Below are 22,086 nucleotides of genomic sequence, written 5' to 3' on the forward strand. Positions count from 1 at the left end.
TATTTAAATGAATTTTTTTTTTTATGTCTGATTGGTTTGGTGTTGTGACTAATATGGCATTTTTCTAAAAAACAACAACAACAACAAAAAAAACCGATCAGATCCCAGATATTTCTGATCAAGCATTTGTAACTGCCACGGAATAATTTATTATTGTAGTATACTTTATGTTCAACGCCATAAAAGCACATAAAAGATAGTAGGCTAGGCTATGCTTATATCAATATATCAATATTGGCAGAGAACACAATCTGCAATTACGTTTTCCCCCCGGGTTTTTTACCTAAAGGCGTTATAAACGTTAGAAACCTTTTTTTTTTTTTTTTTTTAAACACCAAATGAGTAATGACGTCTCGGGTAATTTAAGTTAGTGTGTTCACGTTACCTAGCAACCAGAACAATATGGCGGACAAGTACAACGCAGGTAACAATGTTATAGATTCAAAATGCACAATTTACCAAGTAGCATTTGTACTCTTGCGTGTTGTTTGTAGCTCACTTGCCATTACTACTGTACGCCCATTGTGCACAGAGGCTATTGTCATCCCCGAAATGCTTTGTGCAAAGTTCGAATATATAACGTTAGCTAGCCAACAGTTAACTTAACGCAGCAAAGTAGCTAACGTTAAAAGACCCAGTTGTTAACAGACCGCACAATCTTGTCCAGTTCTTGTCCAAAATACAGAGTAAATGAATACTAGTACAGAAGTAACTAGGATGTTTACTCCATTGTTTCGTCATATTTGTGAAACATAATTTCCTTTTGTCAGAAACTATTATAACAGAAACTCAAAAGAGGATAAGTAATGCCTTTGACGTGTTTGACCATGAATCCAACAAGACTGTTGATGTCAGGTAACATTTTAAGGTTTTAAAATGTCAATTTCCTTGCTTCCTGTCACACTTTAGAGGTTTACTAAGTTCAAATTCAAATGATCAAATGACTTGTTTAACACTGATATTTTTAACTTTAATAAAGAGAAATAGGCACTATTATCCGCTCACTGGGCTGTTTTCCATCAGAAGCTGAATTGCATGATGTCATTGCTGAGGTCAGTGGCTTGTTTTTTCAGTGTTAGACATAGGTTCATTTAGATATTAACTCTCAAGCTGAGTAGATTCTAGTTTTGATTTGTGACTTCTTCCACAGCTAGAAGAAGAAGAGCCCACTGGGTTTGTGCGCTATGAGAAGTTTCTTCCAACTGTGACTAAGATCCTGCTGGAGCGCAAGTAAGACTGGCACTGAGAGTGAAGGATCAGTTATAATCATCTTGAGCTTTCTCCAGAATTACAAATAAATGAGTTAAAATAAACTTTTTAATGCTACTTTTTAATATTGATAATGATAATAGGCCTATACCAAAATAATGATCAGGTCTAGCAAATATGTCCCTGCCAAAAAATATTATTTTTAATGCAACTGACAGATTATTTTCTATGTCTGATTGGTTTGATGTTGTGTCTAATATGTTACAGTTATACTAAAATGTTTTAAGTTATACTTATGCTTAAAATATGTTGTTACAGCAGTGTAGTTTTCTTTACAGTAAAGAACAACAGTGACTGACCACTTGTTCATCAACCTTCTTTACAGAAGTACTTTTCCTATTCACTTTACCCCATAGGGATTTAACAAAAAACTTAAATCAAGTGTTTTAAACTGTAAAGCAAAGATGAACTAGCCTGGTTCTACCAGACTCTCGTACATTTAATTTGTACAGAGAGTCTGTCCTCTCTCCATTGACAAGCGTTAACTTCCTTGAAGGCGGGAACTCTGTTGAAGTTTAAAACTATTGGATCTGCCCAGAGTCACTCTGGATCTGCCATAACCAATCGCTAACGTTTGATCGTGACGTATGACGACTCCAACTAGCGCTCAACCTCAGCCACTCCCTCTGTTCGCTGATTGGACCCGTAATAAATTGACTGGAGAAAACCAAGAATATACCACAATCCCAGATGTAGTACTGAAGGAAAATGAAAATTGAGCGGAAGTACATAGGAGGGCGGAGCCAGGCTAAAGATGAACCACATTAAAAAGCTCAGGGCGGGCTTGCACAGACTAGTCGAGAGATCGACTACTTCAACCACTAGTCGGCGCTGTCGGAAACAATCGACTACTCGAGCGTTAATTAACCATAAATTAATTCAAAATGGTGAAAAGGTCGAAGCTGATCGTTTGGTTTTTGTCACATGAGCTGTGTTTCGCTTGCGGAATTCTGAAAAGTTGAAATCTTTTCATCTCTTGACGCGCATATGTAACGAAGGCGTTGAAATAACGAATTTGCACGCGCAAAAAACGCCATATGTGAACGGCCGCCAAAAGCGGACATTGCATCTGAAATGAAAGCCAAGAACGGCTATTTATTTGGCTTTACTCTGTTACATGAAAATTAAAATATGTAATGTCATAAATATAATGTTTTGAGAGTTTACTTATGTAATTGTTGCATTAGGGTATGAATTTATATACATTTATTGATAAGAACTATTTCATGTTACAGTAGCATGAACCACGAGTAGTCGAGTAACTCCAGTATTGTTTTAATAAGAAATCGACTTGCAGAAACCAGTAGTCATGCAACCCCATTTAGCTCTGCTTTCTCTTTATTGCAGGTTCCGTCCTATTCCAGAAGACCTGCTCCTCCAGGCCTTTGAGGTATCTCATGCTCTGACACTTTAACATTTTGTTATTGTTGTTTTGTTGTTTGAATTCACCTTGGTTACACTTCAGAAAAAAAAAAACAGTGAAATTCTCAGCAATTCTATGGAGTTTCGGTGTATGAATGAGTGTATGAATGGCTGAATGTGAGGCAATATGTAAAGCGCTTTGGTGGCCATGGGTCTGTTAAAGCGCTATATAAATGCGGGAGTCCATTTACCAGTTTCCACCACTTAATAAAAAATAAAAAAAAGGTAATTTCAACTTTTTATTTCACAATTCGAGTTTATCTCACAATTTTTGAGTTTACGTCACGCAATTACAGGAAAAAAAGTTTATATCATGAGAATTGCATGATATAAACTTGCAATTATAATTTTTTTTATCAGAATTGCGTGAAATTAAGTCGCAATTGCGTGTTATAATATCAGAATTGTGAGATATGAAGTCCCCTCCGAATTGCACTGAGACAATGATCTCACAACTGTGAGAAAAGAAGTCAGAAGTGTGAGATAAAAATTTGCAATTGTGAAGGAAACAAGATTAAAAAGTAGCAATTATCTTTTTACATTTTTATTTATTTGTGGTGGAAACAAGCTTCCATAAATTTCTACATACATTTCTAATTGGATACATAAAGATGGAGACCTTCGACTAATGGATTTATTTAAAGGAATGGTGCTGTTTGTCTTTTTTTAAAGGTTTTAGATCAACAGAAAAGAGGACACTTGGAACCAGAGGAACTGACCAAATATTTAACACAAGAAGGTATAGTATGTCCAATGGCAATGAGACTATTCAAAATAGTGGTTTGGGATTTTAGGATAGGCTTTTGATATTTTGAAATCAATGTGCAATGTCACAATTGAACAATTGTAAGCTGTGTTCCAATTCAGAAGCTGTCTGCATCTTTCAAAGGCTTTAGAAAAAGAAGGAGGTTGCTTCGTGGCACAGTCTATCCCAAGATTCATTGTGTGCCGGTGACGACCGGATTTTTTTTTTTTGAAATGCTGAATTACACTTACAGTTACAGTAAGTATTGGGTTTCTATTTGCTCGAATATCTAATGATACAAATTTAAAACAAACAAACAAACAAACAAACTATAAAGCGGTTCAAATGTTGACATACTGTATCTTACTAAGATGCAATTCGATTTTATAGATCGTTTTTACCCTTTGTACCCCTTATGTACATAAATGGACCACGTTGATTTAGACAGGTTCTGAACCCTGTTGTTTTTAGACCAGTATTTTGTATAAATCCAGTATAAATATTACTGCCGCTCATCAATGGCAGCTGTTACAGTTGCTAGGCCTTCTGTCGGACCCGTAGCCTTGTGGACAACAGCGATTCGGGCGACCCGAGTTCTAGTCCCGGTTCCTGGTCCTTTCTCCTCCCCTATCGCTTCCTGTCTCTCCTTGACTATCCTGTCCAATAAAGGTAAAAATGCCCAAAAATATAACTTAATAAAACAGTTGGTAGGCCTTTAAAGGATGCAGTCTCTGAATTGGGACACAGCTAAGGAATGCACAACACAAGGAAGTTTTCAGTTAACAAAATGATTCTTTCTGTTTTGAAGGTGAGCCCTTCACACAAGAAGAGATGGATGAAATGCTGTCTGCGGCTGTTGATCCGGATAAAAATGTAATTCTCTACAAGGACTTTGTGAGCATGATGACCTTTGATGACTCTCGATGATGGCTGACGGAGCGAATAGTTCAAATAAATGAGAGTTTATAAAGTTACAATTACAATTAATGAAGTTATCATAAGCAAAATCCTCTCAGTTACCATAATAAATAATGTACACTCTTAGGAAAAATGGTTCTAAACAGTACCAAATTAGGGTTCTTCTGCTTGTAACAAAAGCAGAACCGTTTTTGGAACTAAATAGAACCCTTTTTTAAATAAGATTCCATAAAGAACTATGAACTTAATGATGGTGTAATGAATAACCTTTTTAATAATAGTTTATTTAAAAAAAAAAAAAAAAGTATTTATGTATATATATATATATATATATATATATATATAATAGTTTATTATTAGTATTATTAATAATTTTTTAAAATCTTTTTATTTATGTAATGAAGACCAAGTTCCAGTGAAATATCTTCACAATCCTCTATGATGTCTTTACGTCCATCATTATGTGTGTATTTTGAGTGGCAGTTTCTCTCTGCAGACGATGGGGACAGCATCTGAAATACACAATTGAGTTTAGAATACAGTGTGTCTCTTCCAGTTGTTTATGTAAAAACAATTATGTTTTATGAAGGCCAAAATGAGTTTATTAGTTTTTTGTGACTGGGTATATGTTTATGCATGAAGTAATAATTTTTAAAAAAATCTAACAAACAATTCAATATCTCTGTTACTTATGGAGATTAGGAGATAAGTATCCTTAGCAGAACAGAGCTGGTCACACTTACATGTTCTGTTAAAATAAAAAGAGAAAAAGACATGATTCGTAGGAAACAAGTTCAATATTGAAAGTTAGAATGTATAGACAATAGACATTTAAATAAATAAATAATTTACCTGTTGAGAGTGTGTTGACAGTCTAAGCAATTGAATGGCTGAGCTCCAGAAAATCAGTAGTGAGGTGGCTCTGACAGTTACAGATTTGAAAAACAAAAAGGCGGGAATAAAGAATCCTAAACTCTTAACAAAAAGAACCACTTCTGCATATAAAGGGTTCTTCTGGACGATACGGTTCTATTACTACTTTTTTTAGAGTGTACTGTAAAAATTGGGTTGTGGTTAGTCTTGCAATGTAAAATATATTTATATTTATTTATAACTACATACCATACCATGATCTTAATGCCTTAATTTAAAAAATGAGGAAAACTCCAACCTTTAAGGACACCAATTTTCTTTGTGAATGAATAATGTATCGTAAATAAATAAATGTTCTTCCTTAAAATACAGGGTGCATAAGTCAGGACACCCCTATGTTAAATTCCCATAGAGGCAGGCAGATTTTTATTTTTAAAGGCCAGTTATTTCATGGATCCAGGATACTATGCATCCTGATAAAGTTCTCTTGGCCTTTGGAATTAAAATAGCCCCACATCATCACAAACCCTTCACCATACCTGGAGATTGGCATGGTTTTATTTCAGTCAGCCTAATAGCTGGTTTGCATTGAGAGATGATCTTATGGAAAGTACCCCATGCCAATATCTAGGTATTGCCCAATCTCTAGGTATTGTCCATGCTCAATTTCCAAAAGATGATTTTTTATTCCTCTTTTTAGTCAACTTTAGCATGGGTGTGTTCACTGCTAAGCACTGTGTATATATAAGCTACTATTCTTTTATATGGCTTACAAAGCAGCAGACCCAAAAGGACAACCATGGCAAAAGAAGCAGGTGACCGACTACATATAAGCCAAAATATCAGATAAATTACCAGTATGTCAGATAAATTATGACACTAATGTCTTTTAGAGCTGCTGAATCTCCATAGTTGAGTTTCCATAATTGATTTTGCTATTTTCCTGTTCATCACTGTGTTTTGACACAATTGTGTATAAAGCGCTATAGAAATAAAAGTGACTTGATATAAGGCAATTGAAGACCCAAAAAAGCATATGACTTCAAAATGCATTGAAATGTCTCCAGATGAGCCAGATGGCTCCCAAACTCATTGGAGGGTCTCACTGTCAGATTCAGCAGTGACACATGAATAATTATTTCATAATGTCTCATAAAGCAGTGACAAAGGAGTCAGTAACTTCAAAAGGACCTTAGATGACCTGTTTAATTTATTTCATTTTTTAACTTCAGTTACAAGTGACAATGTCACAAATCCAGCCATTTTTTCCCGCTAAAGCATTGTCATGCGCTTAGCAGTCTTTAGATGCAAATTTTTTTTTTACATTTACATTTTAAAGAGACATGACAAATAACTTAAAACAGACTTTAGTCACATGAATCATTGTAAATAATTAATTCACGGAATTTACCGTATCCTAACTGCGTGAATTTAATCAGATTTGTCTTTGTCATCTTTCCTAAAATAAAAATATCTTGGCCTTATGGCTCCATAGGGGTCCTGGAAAAGCGGAATGTTTCATGAATTTCAAGCTATGTGCAACAGATTTCATTTGATATGTGCTGGAGATTTGTATGGAAACTAACTACTGTTTCTTTATCTGTTAATACAAGTTTGATTTTTAATCTGTTATATAAATTATTTTCATTACTGTAAAAAAAAAAAAAAAAAAACTTGACAACTGATGTTGTTTTTAAACAATACCCTGATGTAGAATTCAACCGATTTTCTAGTACATTTAAAAACGGATTGGTCAAAAATATGATTTTGTTTTCTTTTTGAAATAGACAAAGTTATAGCAAAGTGCACTTTTCATTTGTGAGATCCCTGTTTTTTTTTTACTAAAAAGTACTTTTTATAAACTAATTTTTAATAATTTGTTCAAATATAATTAAGAATGCATAACTTTTGTCTTTTGCACTTTTTTAGTTTGTTTCAAAGACAAAAGAAAATGAAGAAGAACTCATTCAAACATAAACTTGTCTTATGCTTTATTTATTGTGTCCAATTGTGTGACACAATTTCCTTTGGTGTGACAAACAGAAAATAAATAAGTTAGCAATAGTACATAGATTACTGAGAAAAATGTTTAGTAAAACAATAGAGTATTATAAAAGTTACATTTTATAAATAACCTCATGTTTTGTTAAAATGTCTCTACATTTCACATCATTAAGATAAATTATACTGCATTTTTAAACATTTTGTTCTTTTTAACATAATCAGGACAAATCAATAATGATTCGTAATATTTCACATCTTTGTCTTAAAGATTTTACATTATAAATAGATTTAAAGGAATACAACCTGTTATTTATATTCTACCAACTTGGAAGAATATACATCATCGGTGACCAGTTACATTAGCAAGTCCATTGATGATGTTACCTTCTCCAAGACCATCACTACACGCTCTAACTAGAAGCCATGGATGACTGCGGAGGTGCGTTCCCTTCTGAACACCCGTGACTCCGCCTTTAGAGTAGGCGATAAAGTGGCCCTTAGTACAGCAAGGGCAAAACTGTTCCGGGCTATCAGAGAGGCACGGTCATAGAATCCTAACTCATTTTCAGGACAGCGGCGACACGCGGCGTATGTGGCAGGGAATCCAGGCCGTGACCAACTACAAGACACCATCAGTTGCCTGTGATAGGGATATTTCCCTCCCAGATGTGCTGAACATCTTCTATGCTCGATATGAGGCACAGAACGACGTGGTGGCGAGGAAGACCACCCTTGCTCCCAATGATCAGGTGCTCTGTCTCAAGTTCAACTCGGTTGATGTGAGGAAAACCCTATACAGAGTCAACCCGCGGAAGTCTGCTGGACCAGATAATATTCCGGGCAGGGTGCTCAGAGGATGTGCAGACCAGTTGGCGGATGTTCTTACTGACATCTTTAATATCTCTCTGAGCAGCGCCGTCGTTCCAACATGCTTCAAGGCAACCACCATCGTCCCCATAGCTAAGAAGTCTTCGGTGTCTTGCCTCAACGACTACCGTCCCGTTGCACTCACATCATGTATTATGAAGTGCTTCGAGAGGCTCGTCATAAGGCACATCAAGATCCAGCTGCCCGCCACACTAGACCCACTGCAGTTTGCGTATCGTCCTAACCGCTCAACCGATGACGCCATCGCCACCACCCTTCATCTGGCCCTCACTCATCTAGAGAAAAAGGATTCATATGCCCGATTGCTGTTCGTCGATTATAGTTCAGCATTCAATACAATCATTCCTCAGCATTTGATCGGGAAGCTGAAAGTACTGGGCCTTTATACCTCCCTCTGTAACTGGATCCTTGATTTTCTGACTGGGAGACCTCAGTCAGTCCGGATTGGGAACAACATCTCCACCACCACCATACTGAGCACTGGAGCACCACAAGGCTGTGTACTCAGCCCACTGTTGTTCACTTTGCTAACTCATGAGTGTGTAGCAAAGCACAGCTCGAACCATCTCATCAAGTTCGCCGACGATACGACCGTGGTGGGTCTCATCAGCCAGAACGACGAGTCAGCGTACAGAGAGGAGGTGCAGCGTTTAACGGACTGGTGTAGAGTCAACAACCTGTCGCTGAATGCTGATAAAACTAAGGAGATGGTTGTTGACTTTAGGAAAGTACAGAGGGACCACTCTCCACTGAACATCGATGGCTCCCCTGTGGAGACTGTCAGGAGTATTAAATTACTTGGTGTTCACCTAACAGAGAATCTAACCTGGTCCATTAACACCAGCTCAATTACCAAGAAGGCTCAGCAACGTCTCTACTTTCTGCGAAGGCTGAGAAAAGCACACCTCCCACCGCCCATACTAACAACTTTCTATAGAGGGACTATTGAGAGTATCCTGAGTGGCTGTATCACTGCCTGGTTTGGGACTTGCACCATTGAGGATCAAAAGTCCCTACAGAGGATAGTTAGAACAGCTGAAAAAATCATCGGGGTCTCTCTTCCATCTATCAAAGACATATACACACAACGCTGCATCCGCAGAGCAACCAGCATTGTGGGAGATCCCACTCACCCCTCATATAATTTCTTCGATCTCTTGCCATCTGGCAGGAGGTATCGGAGCATTCGGGCCCGCACTACCAGACTGGGTAACAGCTTCTACCCTCAAGCAGTTAGACTTTTAAATATCCAAGAACTGATAAAATAAACACACACTTCTGTGTGTTTACTACGTGGTATTGAACTTTTTGCACATGTCCGGATTTGCACTTGAGAGAACTATGTCTATTAATTTTAATTCATAGGGTGGCATGTTTACATTTTACACTTTAGTAAGCACAACAACACCTTTGCACTATCATGAACTGTTCTGGCGTTGCTTGTCTTTTATTGTGCCTACTGTCTTGTCTTTTAGTAAATTATTATATTGCACGTTTTTATGTGCAATTTTTATTTAGTCTGTGCAGCTTATTGTGATTTGTGATTGTGATTATTAATGTAGCACTAAGGTCCTGGAGAAACGTCATCTCGTTTTGTAGTATACTATAATCGTATATGAATGAACGACAATAAAACTACTTGAACTTGAACTTATTTGATATCATGTTCTCCCCATTACTCGATGATACGTGAGTGAGCAGCATCTGGTGGTTTCATCACAATGAGGTACAAATTCAAAAGGCACTTCCTGTAAAATCAATTCTGTTAAAACAGTCTTACTGTTTCTCACTTTTACTTACCTGCATAAGTTGCTTTGGGTTAAAGAGTCTCCAAAATTATGAAATATAAAAATGAATTTCTGATTTTTTTTTTATTTCAGATTAGCTTTTACTGGCAGGACGGACACCCAGAAAAACAAACAAAATGGAGCTCTAACAACAGGGTGGATGAAATGGGGAGCTCTGATACCCAGACAGCTGTGGCAGGAACATCTGGAGCAGCCATAACATGAACCCCTGCCACTGGAGCAGACGAGATCTGGCATTTGAACAGCCTCTGAGGCAGCCGTGACAAGAACTTCTTGGACCTGGCAGTCATGACAGGAATCATAACAGGAAACTTGGAGACAAGGATATCTGAGATTGAGATGACCTTGAGACAACAACAGGAGCCTTTGGAGTGCCAGTGGCCATAGCAGGAATCTCTGAGGTTGGACCGACGCAGCAGGGAGCTCTGGGACCGAGGTGACATTGTAGAGAGCTTGGAGATGGGGGCAAGTGAAGGCACCTTCTGTGACAGCCGTAACAGGAACCTTTGGCACTTCTGAGACAGACGAGTTCTGGCTTTCGAATGGCCATGGTACCTCTGAAGTGGCATTAACTGGCACTTCTGGGCCCTGGAGGCCATGACAGATGTCTGGGAGCTTGGAGACGGGAGATTCTGAACTAAAACAGCTTAGATGGCTGATGACTGAAGGAATTACTAGAAACTCTGAGGCAGTAAAGGCTCAAACCTGGACGGAGATGACTGCGATCTTTAAAACCAGACTGGCTGAGATGCCTTTTGGTGCTTGCTTGCTGTTAAAGATTTCACATTATACATAGATTTAAAGGAATACAACCTGTTATTTGATATCATGTCCTCTCCATTACTCGATGATACGTGAGTGAGCAGCATCTGGTGGTTCAATCACAATGAGGTACAAATTCAAAAGGCACACTCTTACCGTTTCTCGCTTTTACTTACCTGCATAAATTGTTTTGGGTTATAGAGTCTCTAAAATTTTAAACTTTTTATTTCAGATATGCTTAGAGAGACGGCTCTGGCTTGGGCCTTCGCAGGAACATCTGTGGAGGCAACGACACTGTTGGGATGCCTGTGGAAGGACTTGATGGGGAGCACTGGCATTGAGGAGGCAGAGACTGACAGGACTGGAGCATCCATAGTGGAAACCTCCAGCTGTAGCATCAAGGTGGTCAAGAAGGGAGCTCTGACATTGTGGAGACAGACAACTCTGGTATCTGGACAGCTGTGGCAGGAACCTCAGAAATGGAGTGGCTATGATGGGAAAAACAATCAAAAGAAGGTACATGTATACAGTATGTACATATCCCTCCGGGAGCAGTACCGCCAGACGCAAATACTGCTCCCTCAAACCAAGGGGCAAGATGCTACACAAGGCTTGCTCACCCCGCAACACGCATAGGCGAGAGGAGGGATGGAAGCGTCTCCCATTGCAGCCCGCAAGGTGCTAAGCTACACGAGAGATGCCAACTGGAGTGGCCTTATGCAACGACCTGAAAAAAATAACAGATTTGACTAGGCAAATTCTTCTTATGGGAAAATAAATGATTTGTTTAGCCGATCTTAGGTTCACTACCTTAAACCAGTTGTGGGACAGGATTTGCCCCAGACTAAGTCGCAGACTTGGTTTTTCCTGCAAGAGAGCCCCGAGCAGACGACAGCATTCTGTGCAGGAAGACGGGAGGGATGTCTGATTATTACCTTAACCTTTACATCTACTCTATTTGATCATGTTAAGATGCTTTCTATGATTGTGAATTATTCATTCTAGATCTTACCTCTTGACAGGCCGGGTTCAGACCAGAGCTTCCGTTTCAGCAGTAACAGGTCATAGTCTCTAGGGAAACGTCCACACAACATCACAAACATCAGAACCCCTAGTGACCATGCTGTCGCCTGCCTGCCATAGTACTTCCCCCTGACACAAAACTCTGGAGGGGAGTATGCTGTTGTGCCTGGAGGAAAGATGTTTTGTCTGATGGGTACGTTTTACGTTTGCATTACCCCTTAACTCATCACTGGAGTAAAAGTGCAAAACTACAGCTTTGCGTGACAATAATACATACCAGAGTATGACCTGTACGCCGAACTCCTCAGCATGTCCCCACATCCGAAGTCAATCAGCTTGACTTCGGATGTCTCGCTGTTAATCAGGAGGTTATCCAGTTTTATGTCACGGTGGAGAACTCCGCGAAGGCAGCACACGTTCGCAGCGTGAACCGCCTGCCTCATGATATGCCGTGCCTTCTCTTCATCGAGTCTTCCACCGTGACTCCTCGTGAACTGTGCCAGACTCTCACAGGGAGAGGGACATTCGAGGACCATGACAAAGTGATCAGGGTGGTCCTGCCAGTCCAGCAGCCTAATGATCTCTGGCACGCTGGGACCTTTATTCGCCAGGAGGGTGAGGGCGATCTCATTTGGAAGGGGGTTTAGATAATCAGGCTAGAACACAAACCACCGGTTTTATCATTATTAGATGGAGGTGGTTTCCCAAGTAGGGATTTGTCATTAAATGTGTCTGTGATTGAAGTAAATATGAGATGTTTTATATTGTTTATGTAGTGTAATGTACTTACAATTAATAAACGTTTCGTGTCCTTGGTCTTCGTGACATATTTCAAAGCCACCTAATGGGGGAAAAGATACACTAAGAAGACTTGGAGTAAAAGATCACGATAAGACAGGGCAAACATTTGCTGGTTTGATAATGTGTTATTTATTTTGACTTACTTTAAGATCATCATCCAAACATCTCCCTTCGTACACCACACCAAAACCACCTTTCCCCAGCTGATCACCAATACTGTAGCGGCTGAAGATGTAGTCTATTGAAAGATAAAATATCATAAAATTTCACAGAAGTGTGAGGAGTGTCTTGTGACATTCAAAATTGTATTCATATGATTATTCATTTAAATAAATTGATAGAGACTACTGAATATTTAGAGTTGTAGCATTAGTATAGACAAATAATTGAATGTTTTTAACATGTCATAGAATAAAGATCTCATCATGACATCGATGTGTATTTTGGTGTGGATGTACTGATGTGTATTTAATATTGTGTGTGATATTGTTGATTGTATGAGTTTTTACATGGTAAAAGTAGAGATCTAGTCATTTATATTCTCATAAGATAGTCGTGTCATTTACCATCACTACTTCTTCCTGCCCATGCTACCTTCCTCTTCTCTCCCTCATCATTCTGCTGCTTCACACTACTGCTACCCTGACCTGAGCTGCTCTCTGCAGTTTTTTGTTTTGCAGGCTGTTTTTTGGCAGGTCTGAAGAAAGAGGGCAGCCTCCTCCACCACTTCTTCCTCTTTCTTCTCTCCTGCACTCTCCCTGACTCCTTGCTCATCATCAACCTCATCAACACCTCCTGAATATCCTTCTCCTCACCTCTTCTCAACATCACCCCTCTATCCTCCTCCTCTCCTCCTTCCCTCTCCATCACCCCCCTATCCTCCTCCTCCTCTCCTCCTTCTCGCTTCATCACCCTCCTCTCTTGGCTGTTTCCCTCACCAGCATCAACAGGGGTCTCATCGGGAGGATGAGGATGTTGAACCGCCGTGTTAATGCTGGGTTTTGGGGGTGTACTCAGATGTTGATCGCACACCTCGCCAATCATCGGACTCACTTTACAAACTTCCTGTCCCATCGCTGTGTATAAGCACCGTCACTCTCTCGACCACTACAACAAACCCACAAAGTGTGTAAGAATGTCTCGCGATTATATTCCCTATTCGAACGCGCTCTGTGATGTCATGGGACAGACGCGCGCTCTCTGTGTCGTCATCATGGGACACGGACACACACAAACACACCGCGGCTTTGAGCGTCTCAATGCTGTAAGCCTAAAGGCCTTTTTATGCTTCTGCGTTATATCGACGGCGTACCCCCGCAGACCCTTCTGCGTCGACGCGAACCCCTCTGCCGTAGCTCGACGTGCACCTCCAAAAAATTGTAACTACGCGTCGAGGCGACGCAGACCACAAGGGCTGTGATTGGTCACACCCCCACCCCCCTAGTGTTCTGGCGGTGAAATGCACCGCGATGCAACACAACCTGACGCAGAACCATAAAACGGCCACGACGCCGTAGGAGTGACGGCGTGGAGTTGACGCAGAAGCATAAAAAGGCCTTTATGATTTCCCTTCAGCTCCATCAATAAAATTTAGAATTGAAAATGTATGTTTTAAAAATAAAACATTGATAGAACACAAAACCTATTTTACAGAATAGAAACAGGCCCAGATTTTATTACAAATATTTTTCTAATCATAGGCCTATTCGAAAAACTTTCTTTTTCTGCTGAATGGAACCTTTCTGTTAATATTGGTCTCTGTTTTAAAATGAAAACGAGAAATATATCTAATTTAAAAGACTAATGAAGGCATATGACTCGTTTTGGCAACTTACATGTGGCCAAACTTCTGTGGCCGTCAGTGTATTTGGCACGTTGTTAGTTTCTCCAGTAGAGGGCGTCTATTTAACATGTGAACGGTTTATCGGTGTAAATCTCTTCTTTATCATTTTACTGTGTGAGTGAAATCGTGGCAGTGCCTTTACACTCTAACAACTCTTTGCTAAGTAAATGCAATCATTCTCTGCTCAGTTTTATTTAATTATAAAATTATAATATATTAATTTACAACCATATACCATTTAAAACAGGCTTGCATAAAAACTGGCCTTTGTGTTGATCAGGAGGAATAAAGAAAGTTTTGATGAATAAAAATTATAACATGTTAAAAAATAGTAGTGTACTATAACGGTGCTAAAGGCAACTTGAAGGCAGGATATGTGATCGTTTTGTTATGCTGGTTTAAAGTCTGTTCACATGCAGATCGCAATCACTAAGTTGTCTAAATTTATTTATATGTAGCCTATTTATATCGTCTGTGAATGTGCGTACAATTTAAGATGTTCACCGCAGTTTTTGTGAAGGGATGACATATTCTTGCTACTCATTCCCACCCCACCCTTTTTCCGATAGAGCAGTACTGTTTTTTTTTTTAATGGTCATTTACTTATTTCTTACTGTTAGTTATGTCTCTTACGAAGTAGTGTGTTGTAGGAGTGGAGGTTCAGAAGGTTTTTAGATGTGTGAGCAGTAGGTGGTGCTACTTACCACAAAATGTCCCTTCAAATTCTTGCTGAACTAAGAAAAAAACGAACTCAATAGTGGCCATTTATTTTTCATGCCAATGCAAAACAACATTTGATAAATTAAGAAACACAAATACTGAAAAATGACGTGCAAATGTTTGTTTTTTGGTTTCAAAATAAACTTTAGTAGTAAAACTTTTAAAAGATTTTACAATAATTGACCAGGCACACTTTTTAATATAGGCCTATTAATTTAGGCTACACTGTAAAAAGAAAAAGAAAAAAGGACAATCAACTTGGGTGTTTAAGTCTTAAAAAATTAGTTGATTCTTGTATTACATAAAAAAGTTGAATATTGCTTAACTTATTTTGATGAGTTAAATCAATGTAAAAACATATGTTTGTCATAACTTATTGATCATATAATTTTTACGATGTAATTAAAGCCTACTATTTTTTTTAGAAAATAATATACCAATTTGTAGCCTACTGGTGTATGAACCAGTTTTTTTTCCCATTGTATTGATTGCATTTGCATTTTAAACTAAAAGTCTCGAACCACTATTACAGTGTATGTTTTTTATTTATTTATTTTGCACATAAGTTTACATACGTTTCAATACAGCGTTTTTAAATAACCACAGATGTGATGCGGTAAATATGTCCACGCGCAATATGCGCGTTCACCTGATGAAGTAACCATGACAACTGTTCGCTGCTTGGGCACTTTCTGTTAAGATCGGTATTTTGACATGCATCAACAAAAACACAAGTGTTGTCATTATTTATTCATGAACCATAAAAATATAGTTCTTGTGTTTAGTTGAACAAAAAAAATAGTTGCGCGAGCAGATCAGCGCTGTTTAGAATTTATTTTAAATAATAGCCTAATAAATAAAAACCGACCCCCTAAAAGTCATTCAGTAATAATCTCTAAAATTGACTCCGTAATGAAAATTTCCCTCAAATCGTTCGCTTTAGTTGTAGTTTAGTTTCGCGTGTGGAAAACAACACACACCCACATGTCAGTCATTAGATCTCGGACACGCTATTCGCTAAGGGGCAAAGAAGGGGCGTGGTCAGTCTACCCAGAGACAGATGTGTGCGCTCCTCTGGAGTGAGAGCAGTGCAGAGATCAGTCCTCAAACAGAGCCTGATCTACTGATCCACAGCCTGCGCCTCACACAAGTCCACATGCATGGGAAAATGCGCCTGTGCTGGGATGCTGTGAAATCTAACGCACTGCTCATGGATTCAGCATATCAGAAAGCATAAAAGAAAGAACTGGATTTATCCACTGTTGGACGTTTCAGATTGGACCATCTGTTATTCATATTCCACTGTGGAAGATGGATAGATGTCTGCATGGTACTAGTCGCTGAGACTGGACTTCAGAAGGACTGCTGAACTGACCAGAGATTGATTTTTTGGGATCTTTTGGTTGTGGATGTAACAGGGAGCACAGTTTGGCTATTTCATCAGTCCCTCTGCAGGCTTAATCATGACCTCTCTAACAGGGAATAAAGACAGATCTGGGACCAGGAGTAGAAAACATGGGGTAAGATGTAGGCTATTATCATCATCATTATTTATTACTATTAGACTTGTTTTATATATTAGTATGAGCACATTCTTGGCAATAAATAAAGTGTGGAAAAGCAGCAACAACAAACTAATTGTAATGTCAAAGTCAATATGCAAATTATTTAACCACTTTTAACATTTATCATGTAGCCTATGTAATCCAAACATTAATGTTTCAATCACTGCTTTTCATTATACTATAATTTCGTGCAGATGACCGATTCATCCCCTACGAAGTCAGCATCATTCTCTCCTGAAACCTGGTACCGAAAGGCTTATGAGGAGTCCCGGAGCGCCAGCCGCCCGGTCCCTGAAGGTGCCGGCTCCATGCCCGGGTCCTCTGGAACCCCTTCCCCCGGATCAGGAATATCATCCCCGGGCTCTTTCTCCGGCTCACCTGTAACGGTGTCTCCTGGAATCAGTACCGGTTCGCCCGGTTCCTTAGGCGGATCTCCCGGGTTCGGCACTGGTTCTCCAGCCTCGGGTAGCGGGAGCTCACCTGGTTCTGAACGGGGGATCTGGTGCGAGAACTGCAACGCTCGGCTGGTGGAGCTGAAGAGGCAGGCATTAAAACTACTAATTCCCGGACCCCACTCTAGCAAGGTAGGCTGGCAGATACCAAATAATTTAAGAATATTCCGAAATCAGTTGTTGACTTGGTAATGCATCATGCAGATACAGAAGAAATCAGATGCTGACGTGACGTGATAGTCCTATAACTCAGTTGTTGCAGTGCGTAATTTTGGACATACTCACAAATCTTGGAAAGGCCAAGTAGCCTATATATGCACAGAAACCAAAACTTAAGATTTAAAGCGTGCTTCTATTAGAATAAAATGTGTGTCTTGCATTACAATTGATCGATTTGTTACCTTGTCACGTGTTATAATTAAAGAGAAAGAAAACCAGTAGCTTTGCATTAAACTGTGTTTAAGTGTTACACATGAGGGGTGGAGTGAGACACTGCAGCATGTTGCAGATCCACTATATTGCAGCGCGAGTGTGAGATCATGATCAGCTTTGGCCAAAGGGGTGCATTTAATTGCTGACTAACAGTCGTTTTGAATTACGAAGTCTGTAAAGTGAAACAGATTGTGTAAAGAAACACGTCATACCATGATGTGGCTTTAGTGGAGAGAGCACGAGTGCTGAAAGAAGCGCGTTTATGATTAACCATCCATAGCTTTGGACACCTAAGTTAGTACTGCAGCAGTTCTTGGTGTGGATTCCACAATAGTTTAAATCATAATAACAGAGTATATATATAGCTATATACGTAAAATGCATTGCGTAATTGGATGCATGTGTGCGTAATATCAAGTTTTGGCGTGTGCTCATGCAGCACGGTTCATTTTCAATTACTTATACCGGGAGCTGTGTATAAACAGAGCAGATGTATGATTTGCACCAAGAAATAATTTGTGCACACACAAACCCTACCTTTTTATGTTTTTGATAAGTGGTTTTGTTTGCGTCCCATGGAAACCAAAGCAGAGTTGGTCCAATAATTATCCATTAAGAACAGGGGGCGCTGTGCTGTCACAAACAATGTGATATAGAGATTCAGTATCAGTACAGCATTTTATACCATGTTATCACTTTAGCATTGTGTGCATTAATATATATATATATATATATATATATATATATAGATAGATAGATAGATAGATAGATAGATAGATAGATAGATAGATAGATAGATAGATAGATGCCCCCTTCCCCCATCTCAAATATTTGGTAGTTAAGAACTACATGATCACAGTTGCAATGCTTTCAGTTTAAGCTACAAACATATGGCATCCATTATGTTCATCATTTCGATAATTGCACCAATTATCCTTTTGAAAAAAAAAAAAAAAAAACTGTCCCTCACTAGTCCAAAACATCACATCTGCATTTACATCTCCTCGTCTAAGTTGATGTCACACCTAATATAATTGTCATAATCTAAAAGTAGCATTTTGTTGTTTTTAAAGAGCACCATTGATCTAGTGTGGCCACGGCTCATGTTTCAGACCTGCTGTTGGTCTCCAGATTTTATGGCCAGTTCTGCCAGCTGCAAGTAACCTGGAGGTGCCCATTAAAATAAGCTGGAGGAGGAGGAGGGGGGGCTGATGGGAAGGATTGGGGATCACGGGAGAGCAGGGTGGCCATGAGCACGCTCTTTAAGCCAGAGGCGATTTTAAAGGAGACATGACTGAGTGTTTGCGCTTTTCTCCGCAGGATCTTCACCCACATGGTGATTAGTGAGTGTTAAGACATGAACTGTAGGGTAGAACCTCATTGTGATATATGATCCTTCTGAACAACTTACATTGCATTCTGGAAGTAATAATGTCTAATTTTTTCCTGCAAAAAAAGTGCAATAGCACAGAGGGAGGTGATAAAAATGGACTTTTCAGCAAATATAGTCTCACTTAGCCAGACCTTCAGACTAAAGACAGAAGGTCTGGACTAAATAGCAACTTTCATTGGTCAAGGACCTCCCAAGAGGACATCTAAAGCAACCGATCACAGTTCAACGTCATGTTTAGGGTTAGTGCAATGTCCGTACGATAACAGACCGGCGTGCAAATCATTCGAGGATAAAGTGTAGGTTAGGTTTACTGCAACACCGGTGCTTTGAACTTCACATACTTTTGTAAATCCATATTTTTGCGTTTAGTTGATCCTGATAAGCGCTCATTTTCACAGTTGTAAACATGGCAGCTTTCTTCTTCCATGAGGGGGTTTGGCATCACGACGGCTTTGTTTCCATGTGGACCTTTAAATAATTAAATCATTTTTAAATAAAAGTCTGGAGAATTCAACCAATCAGATGACGACTTCGAAACGTCTAAAGTGTTTTAGCCAACGGTCTGTGGCCGTGACTATAGAAACTCAAAGTTCCTGCATTTTTTGACAGTTGAACCGTTTAACAATCGTTAAGTCAAGTGTGTAAAACATGGTAAATGTTCCTCTGTTAATAATCTTATACATGCAGAACAACTGTTAGCATAACATAGCATCATATATCATTTGCAATTTGGTTGCCAAAAGATTATTTGTTGACATTTGAACAACAAAGCTTAAGCGTCATCTTCCAAGCGACACGCTTTGATGGTTTGAAGTGGGAATATCCCGCGTCCGACTGTGAGTGGAGCACAGCATACAGTGGTATAGCTCACAGAACTTGTGTTGGGGTTCGTCCCCTGGGGTTCGTCTTTAGATTAAACCTGCTGGACTGAAGCATGTTCGTTTCATTCATGCATACACTCCCGTTTCCAACAGAGCACTGTTGCCACGGTAGCAACATATTATGGGTGTGAGGTGAGCTTCATACATATTTCACATTGAATGCTCTTTTTATGCCTCTCAGGTGAGCAAGGCATTATCATATAAAGAGGTCGCTTTTTCACTACGGACTAATAGGAATAGGAAAGGGTTGCTGACGTTGGCTCAATTCAGCAGCCGTTGTTACTGTAAATGGCACTCCCTCCTGTCTGGTGGCTGGCTTTGTCTCGGGTGTAATGGTGTCACTGGGGCAAATATGAATACAGCGCAGTGATGAGAGAACAGAACATGCATGGCCCTGCTGGATTCGGTGCGCTCATCACAGTTTACTTCCTCTTGGACGTGAATGTGAATAATATTTTGTGGCTTTGCAGATTGTGACCTGATAGCTGCTTAGAACAATGGAGGATTGTTGACAGTCAATCCAAGTAAAAGCTGTTTATAGGTTGAGGTTGCTTGGATTCTCAACAACATAGTCCGTTAATTTCTATTTTTTTTTTTACACCTGAATGTCTCACAGCAGGTAATGGTTAGCCTTAAAAACCTGCTCTTATTGTAGGTGAAATGTTGAAAGGTTTTATTTTCACACAGAGACAGTTTTACAGTATTACAGCTTTTGCAAGGCTTTGAAATTTAGTGGGTTTTAGTCTCTTTTGAACAAGTATTTGACTTATTTAGGCTTTAAAGTCTTATACCCAGAAGAAAGATGTCTCTGTGACACTTTAGTTCAGGGTCCAATTCTCACTATTAACTAGTTGCTTATTAGCATGCTTATTGATATTGGTTGTTTATTAGTTCTTATAAAGCACATATTAATGCATTATTCTGGATGACCATATTCTACATCTATTAATCCTGCCCAATACCTAAACTTAACAACTACTTTACTATTAATAAGTAGTCATTTATTGAGGCAAAAGTCCTAGATAACAGTTAATAGTGAGAATTGGACCCTAATCTAAAGTGTGACTGATGTTTCTTATAAAATTATTCTATTAAAAATCTCAAAACATGAGATATTTATTCACATACAATGAAAGTAGAGCTATAAAATTAATATGGATAGAATATCTGAGATGATTTAGTCTTGGAAGACCAATGAGAAATGTTTGAGTTTATATTTTGATAGCAGAAAGCACAGTTTGAGATATTATTGCGCTTTCTTCTTTTGCAGGAGAAGCAAAAGTAGTTTCTCTATCTAATCTTATTGAATGTGAGAGACACAACCGAAATATTAAAGAGAATTCAGTTGAAGCCAATGCCAACTTGAAGACGCTACTACAGGGATTTTTGTCTGTGTAATTCACACTTTCTCAGATCAGTATGATGTCGAACAGCATCAATGACCCATAAACGCTAGCTTTACAGTGCCAAATGCAGCAGATGTTTAAACCCACTGTAGGTTTGCAGAGTGGGTGGTTTGTTTTTTAGCGAAACCCAAAACTGTATTTCAAGAGTCCGGTCAGGTTGTTGCTGTACCCCGTAATAACTGCCAGCACTTCCTCCAAAGCATGAAGGCCTGTAATCCCGGCCCAGAACCAAGTCAGAGAAAACGTCATGAACATGGGCAATCGATCTCACAGGGATTAGCTGAACCGAGCCGGATCGAAGTTCTCCATGATCAAAGCAGAACTGCCTTGAAGGAGGATATACCGGCTGGTTCTGCAGATCTGTGATTTTAAGACATGCAGCGATCAGCGGTGCTAGTTCACATTAGTCACTCGTGGCTTTATCACTGTGTGAAAACAGTTTGAAAGGTTTTCGACAGAATTGTGTAATGTACCTCTGGAGACTGGATGGTTTGATGTGTTGAATGTGTAGGGTTCAGTCCGCAGCTGCAGTTCTGAGGATTGTGTGCTCACCAGGAAAGTATTGCAAGTATGTACAGTTATCTTAACTGTTATCCAGCAAATCTCACTAGATACCTTTGAAGACTAATTTGCAATGCAAGTGGTAAAATGCATATCGTTTTTTCATTGTGTTTGTTTAGTGGCCTTTTAAAGCTTGAAATTTCCACTTTATTTTTCAAAGCTTTTTGTATACAGTTATTTACTATGACATTTCTGACTAAATGCCATGCAATGTCCTTTGTGCTCTGCTGACTGAAAAAATGAAGATGAAAACGTAATATGAGAAAAAACAAATGTTCCAAAAGACTCATAAAGATAAAATTGGAACACCAAACTATTTA

The 22,086-nt window shown here is 39.1% G+C and overlaps 2 protein-coding genes across 6 annotated transcripts in view; both read left to right on the forward strand.

The window, feature by feature from the left end:
- The first annotated feature begins 391 nt into the window (after positions 1–391).
- drc8 (dynein regulatory complex subunit 8) lies at positions 392–12,941 on the forward strand. 5 transcript variants are annotated; one of them, XM_079633923.1, is made up of 9 exons: positions 392–424; positions 771–855; positions 980–1,052; positions 1,151–1,230; positions 2,617–2,659; positions 3,364–3,430; positions 4,245–4,309; positions 10,000–10,818; positions 10,922–12,941. In XM_079633923.1, exons 1-8 carry the CDS (start codon positions 403–405, stop codon positions 10,129–10,131), a joined length of 567 nt encoding a protein of 188 aa, XP_079490049.1. In that variant the 5' UTR covers positions 392–402; the 3' UTR covers positions 10,132–10,818; positions 10,922–12,941. The 5 variants fall into 5 exon arrangements, with proteins under 5 accessions (XP_079490049.1, XP_079490048.1, XP_079490050.1 ...); XM_079633922.1 differs by having other exon boundaries at positions 4,245–4,330; positions 10,922–12,835; XM_079633925.1 differs by having other exon boundaries at positions 396–424; positions 1,024–1,052; positions 4,245–4,330; positions 10,922–12,835.
- A 3,193-nt stretch (positions 12,942–16,134) lies between these two features.
- Positions 16,135–22,086, forward strand: part of kif26ba (kinesin family member 26Ba) — a 98,231-nt gene continuing 92,279 nt past the window's right edge. The window contains exons 1-2 of the mRNA XM_079632816.1: positions 16,135–16,596; positions 16,836–17,225. Of these exons, the coding sequence (XP_079488942.1) occupies positions 16,540–16,596; positions 16,836–17,225 (447 nt within the window). The 5' untranslated portion in view covers positions 16,135–16,539. The remainder of the gene's footprint in view (positions 16,597–16,835; positions 17,226–22,086) is intronic.

This window comes from Phoxinus phoxinus (genome assembly GCF_949152265.1).
Source record: "Phoxinus phoxinus genome assembly, chromosome: 13".
NCBI lineage: Eukaryota > Metazoa > Chordata > Actinopteri > Cypriniformes > Leuciscidae > Phoxinus > Phoxinus phoxinus.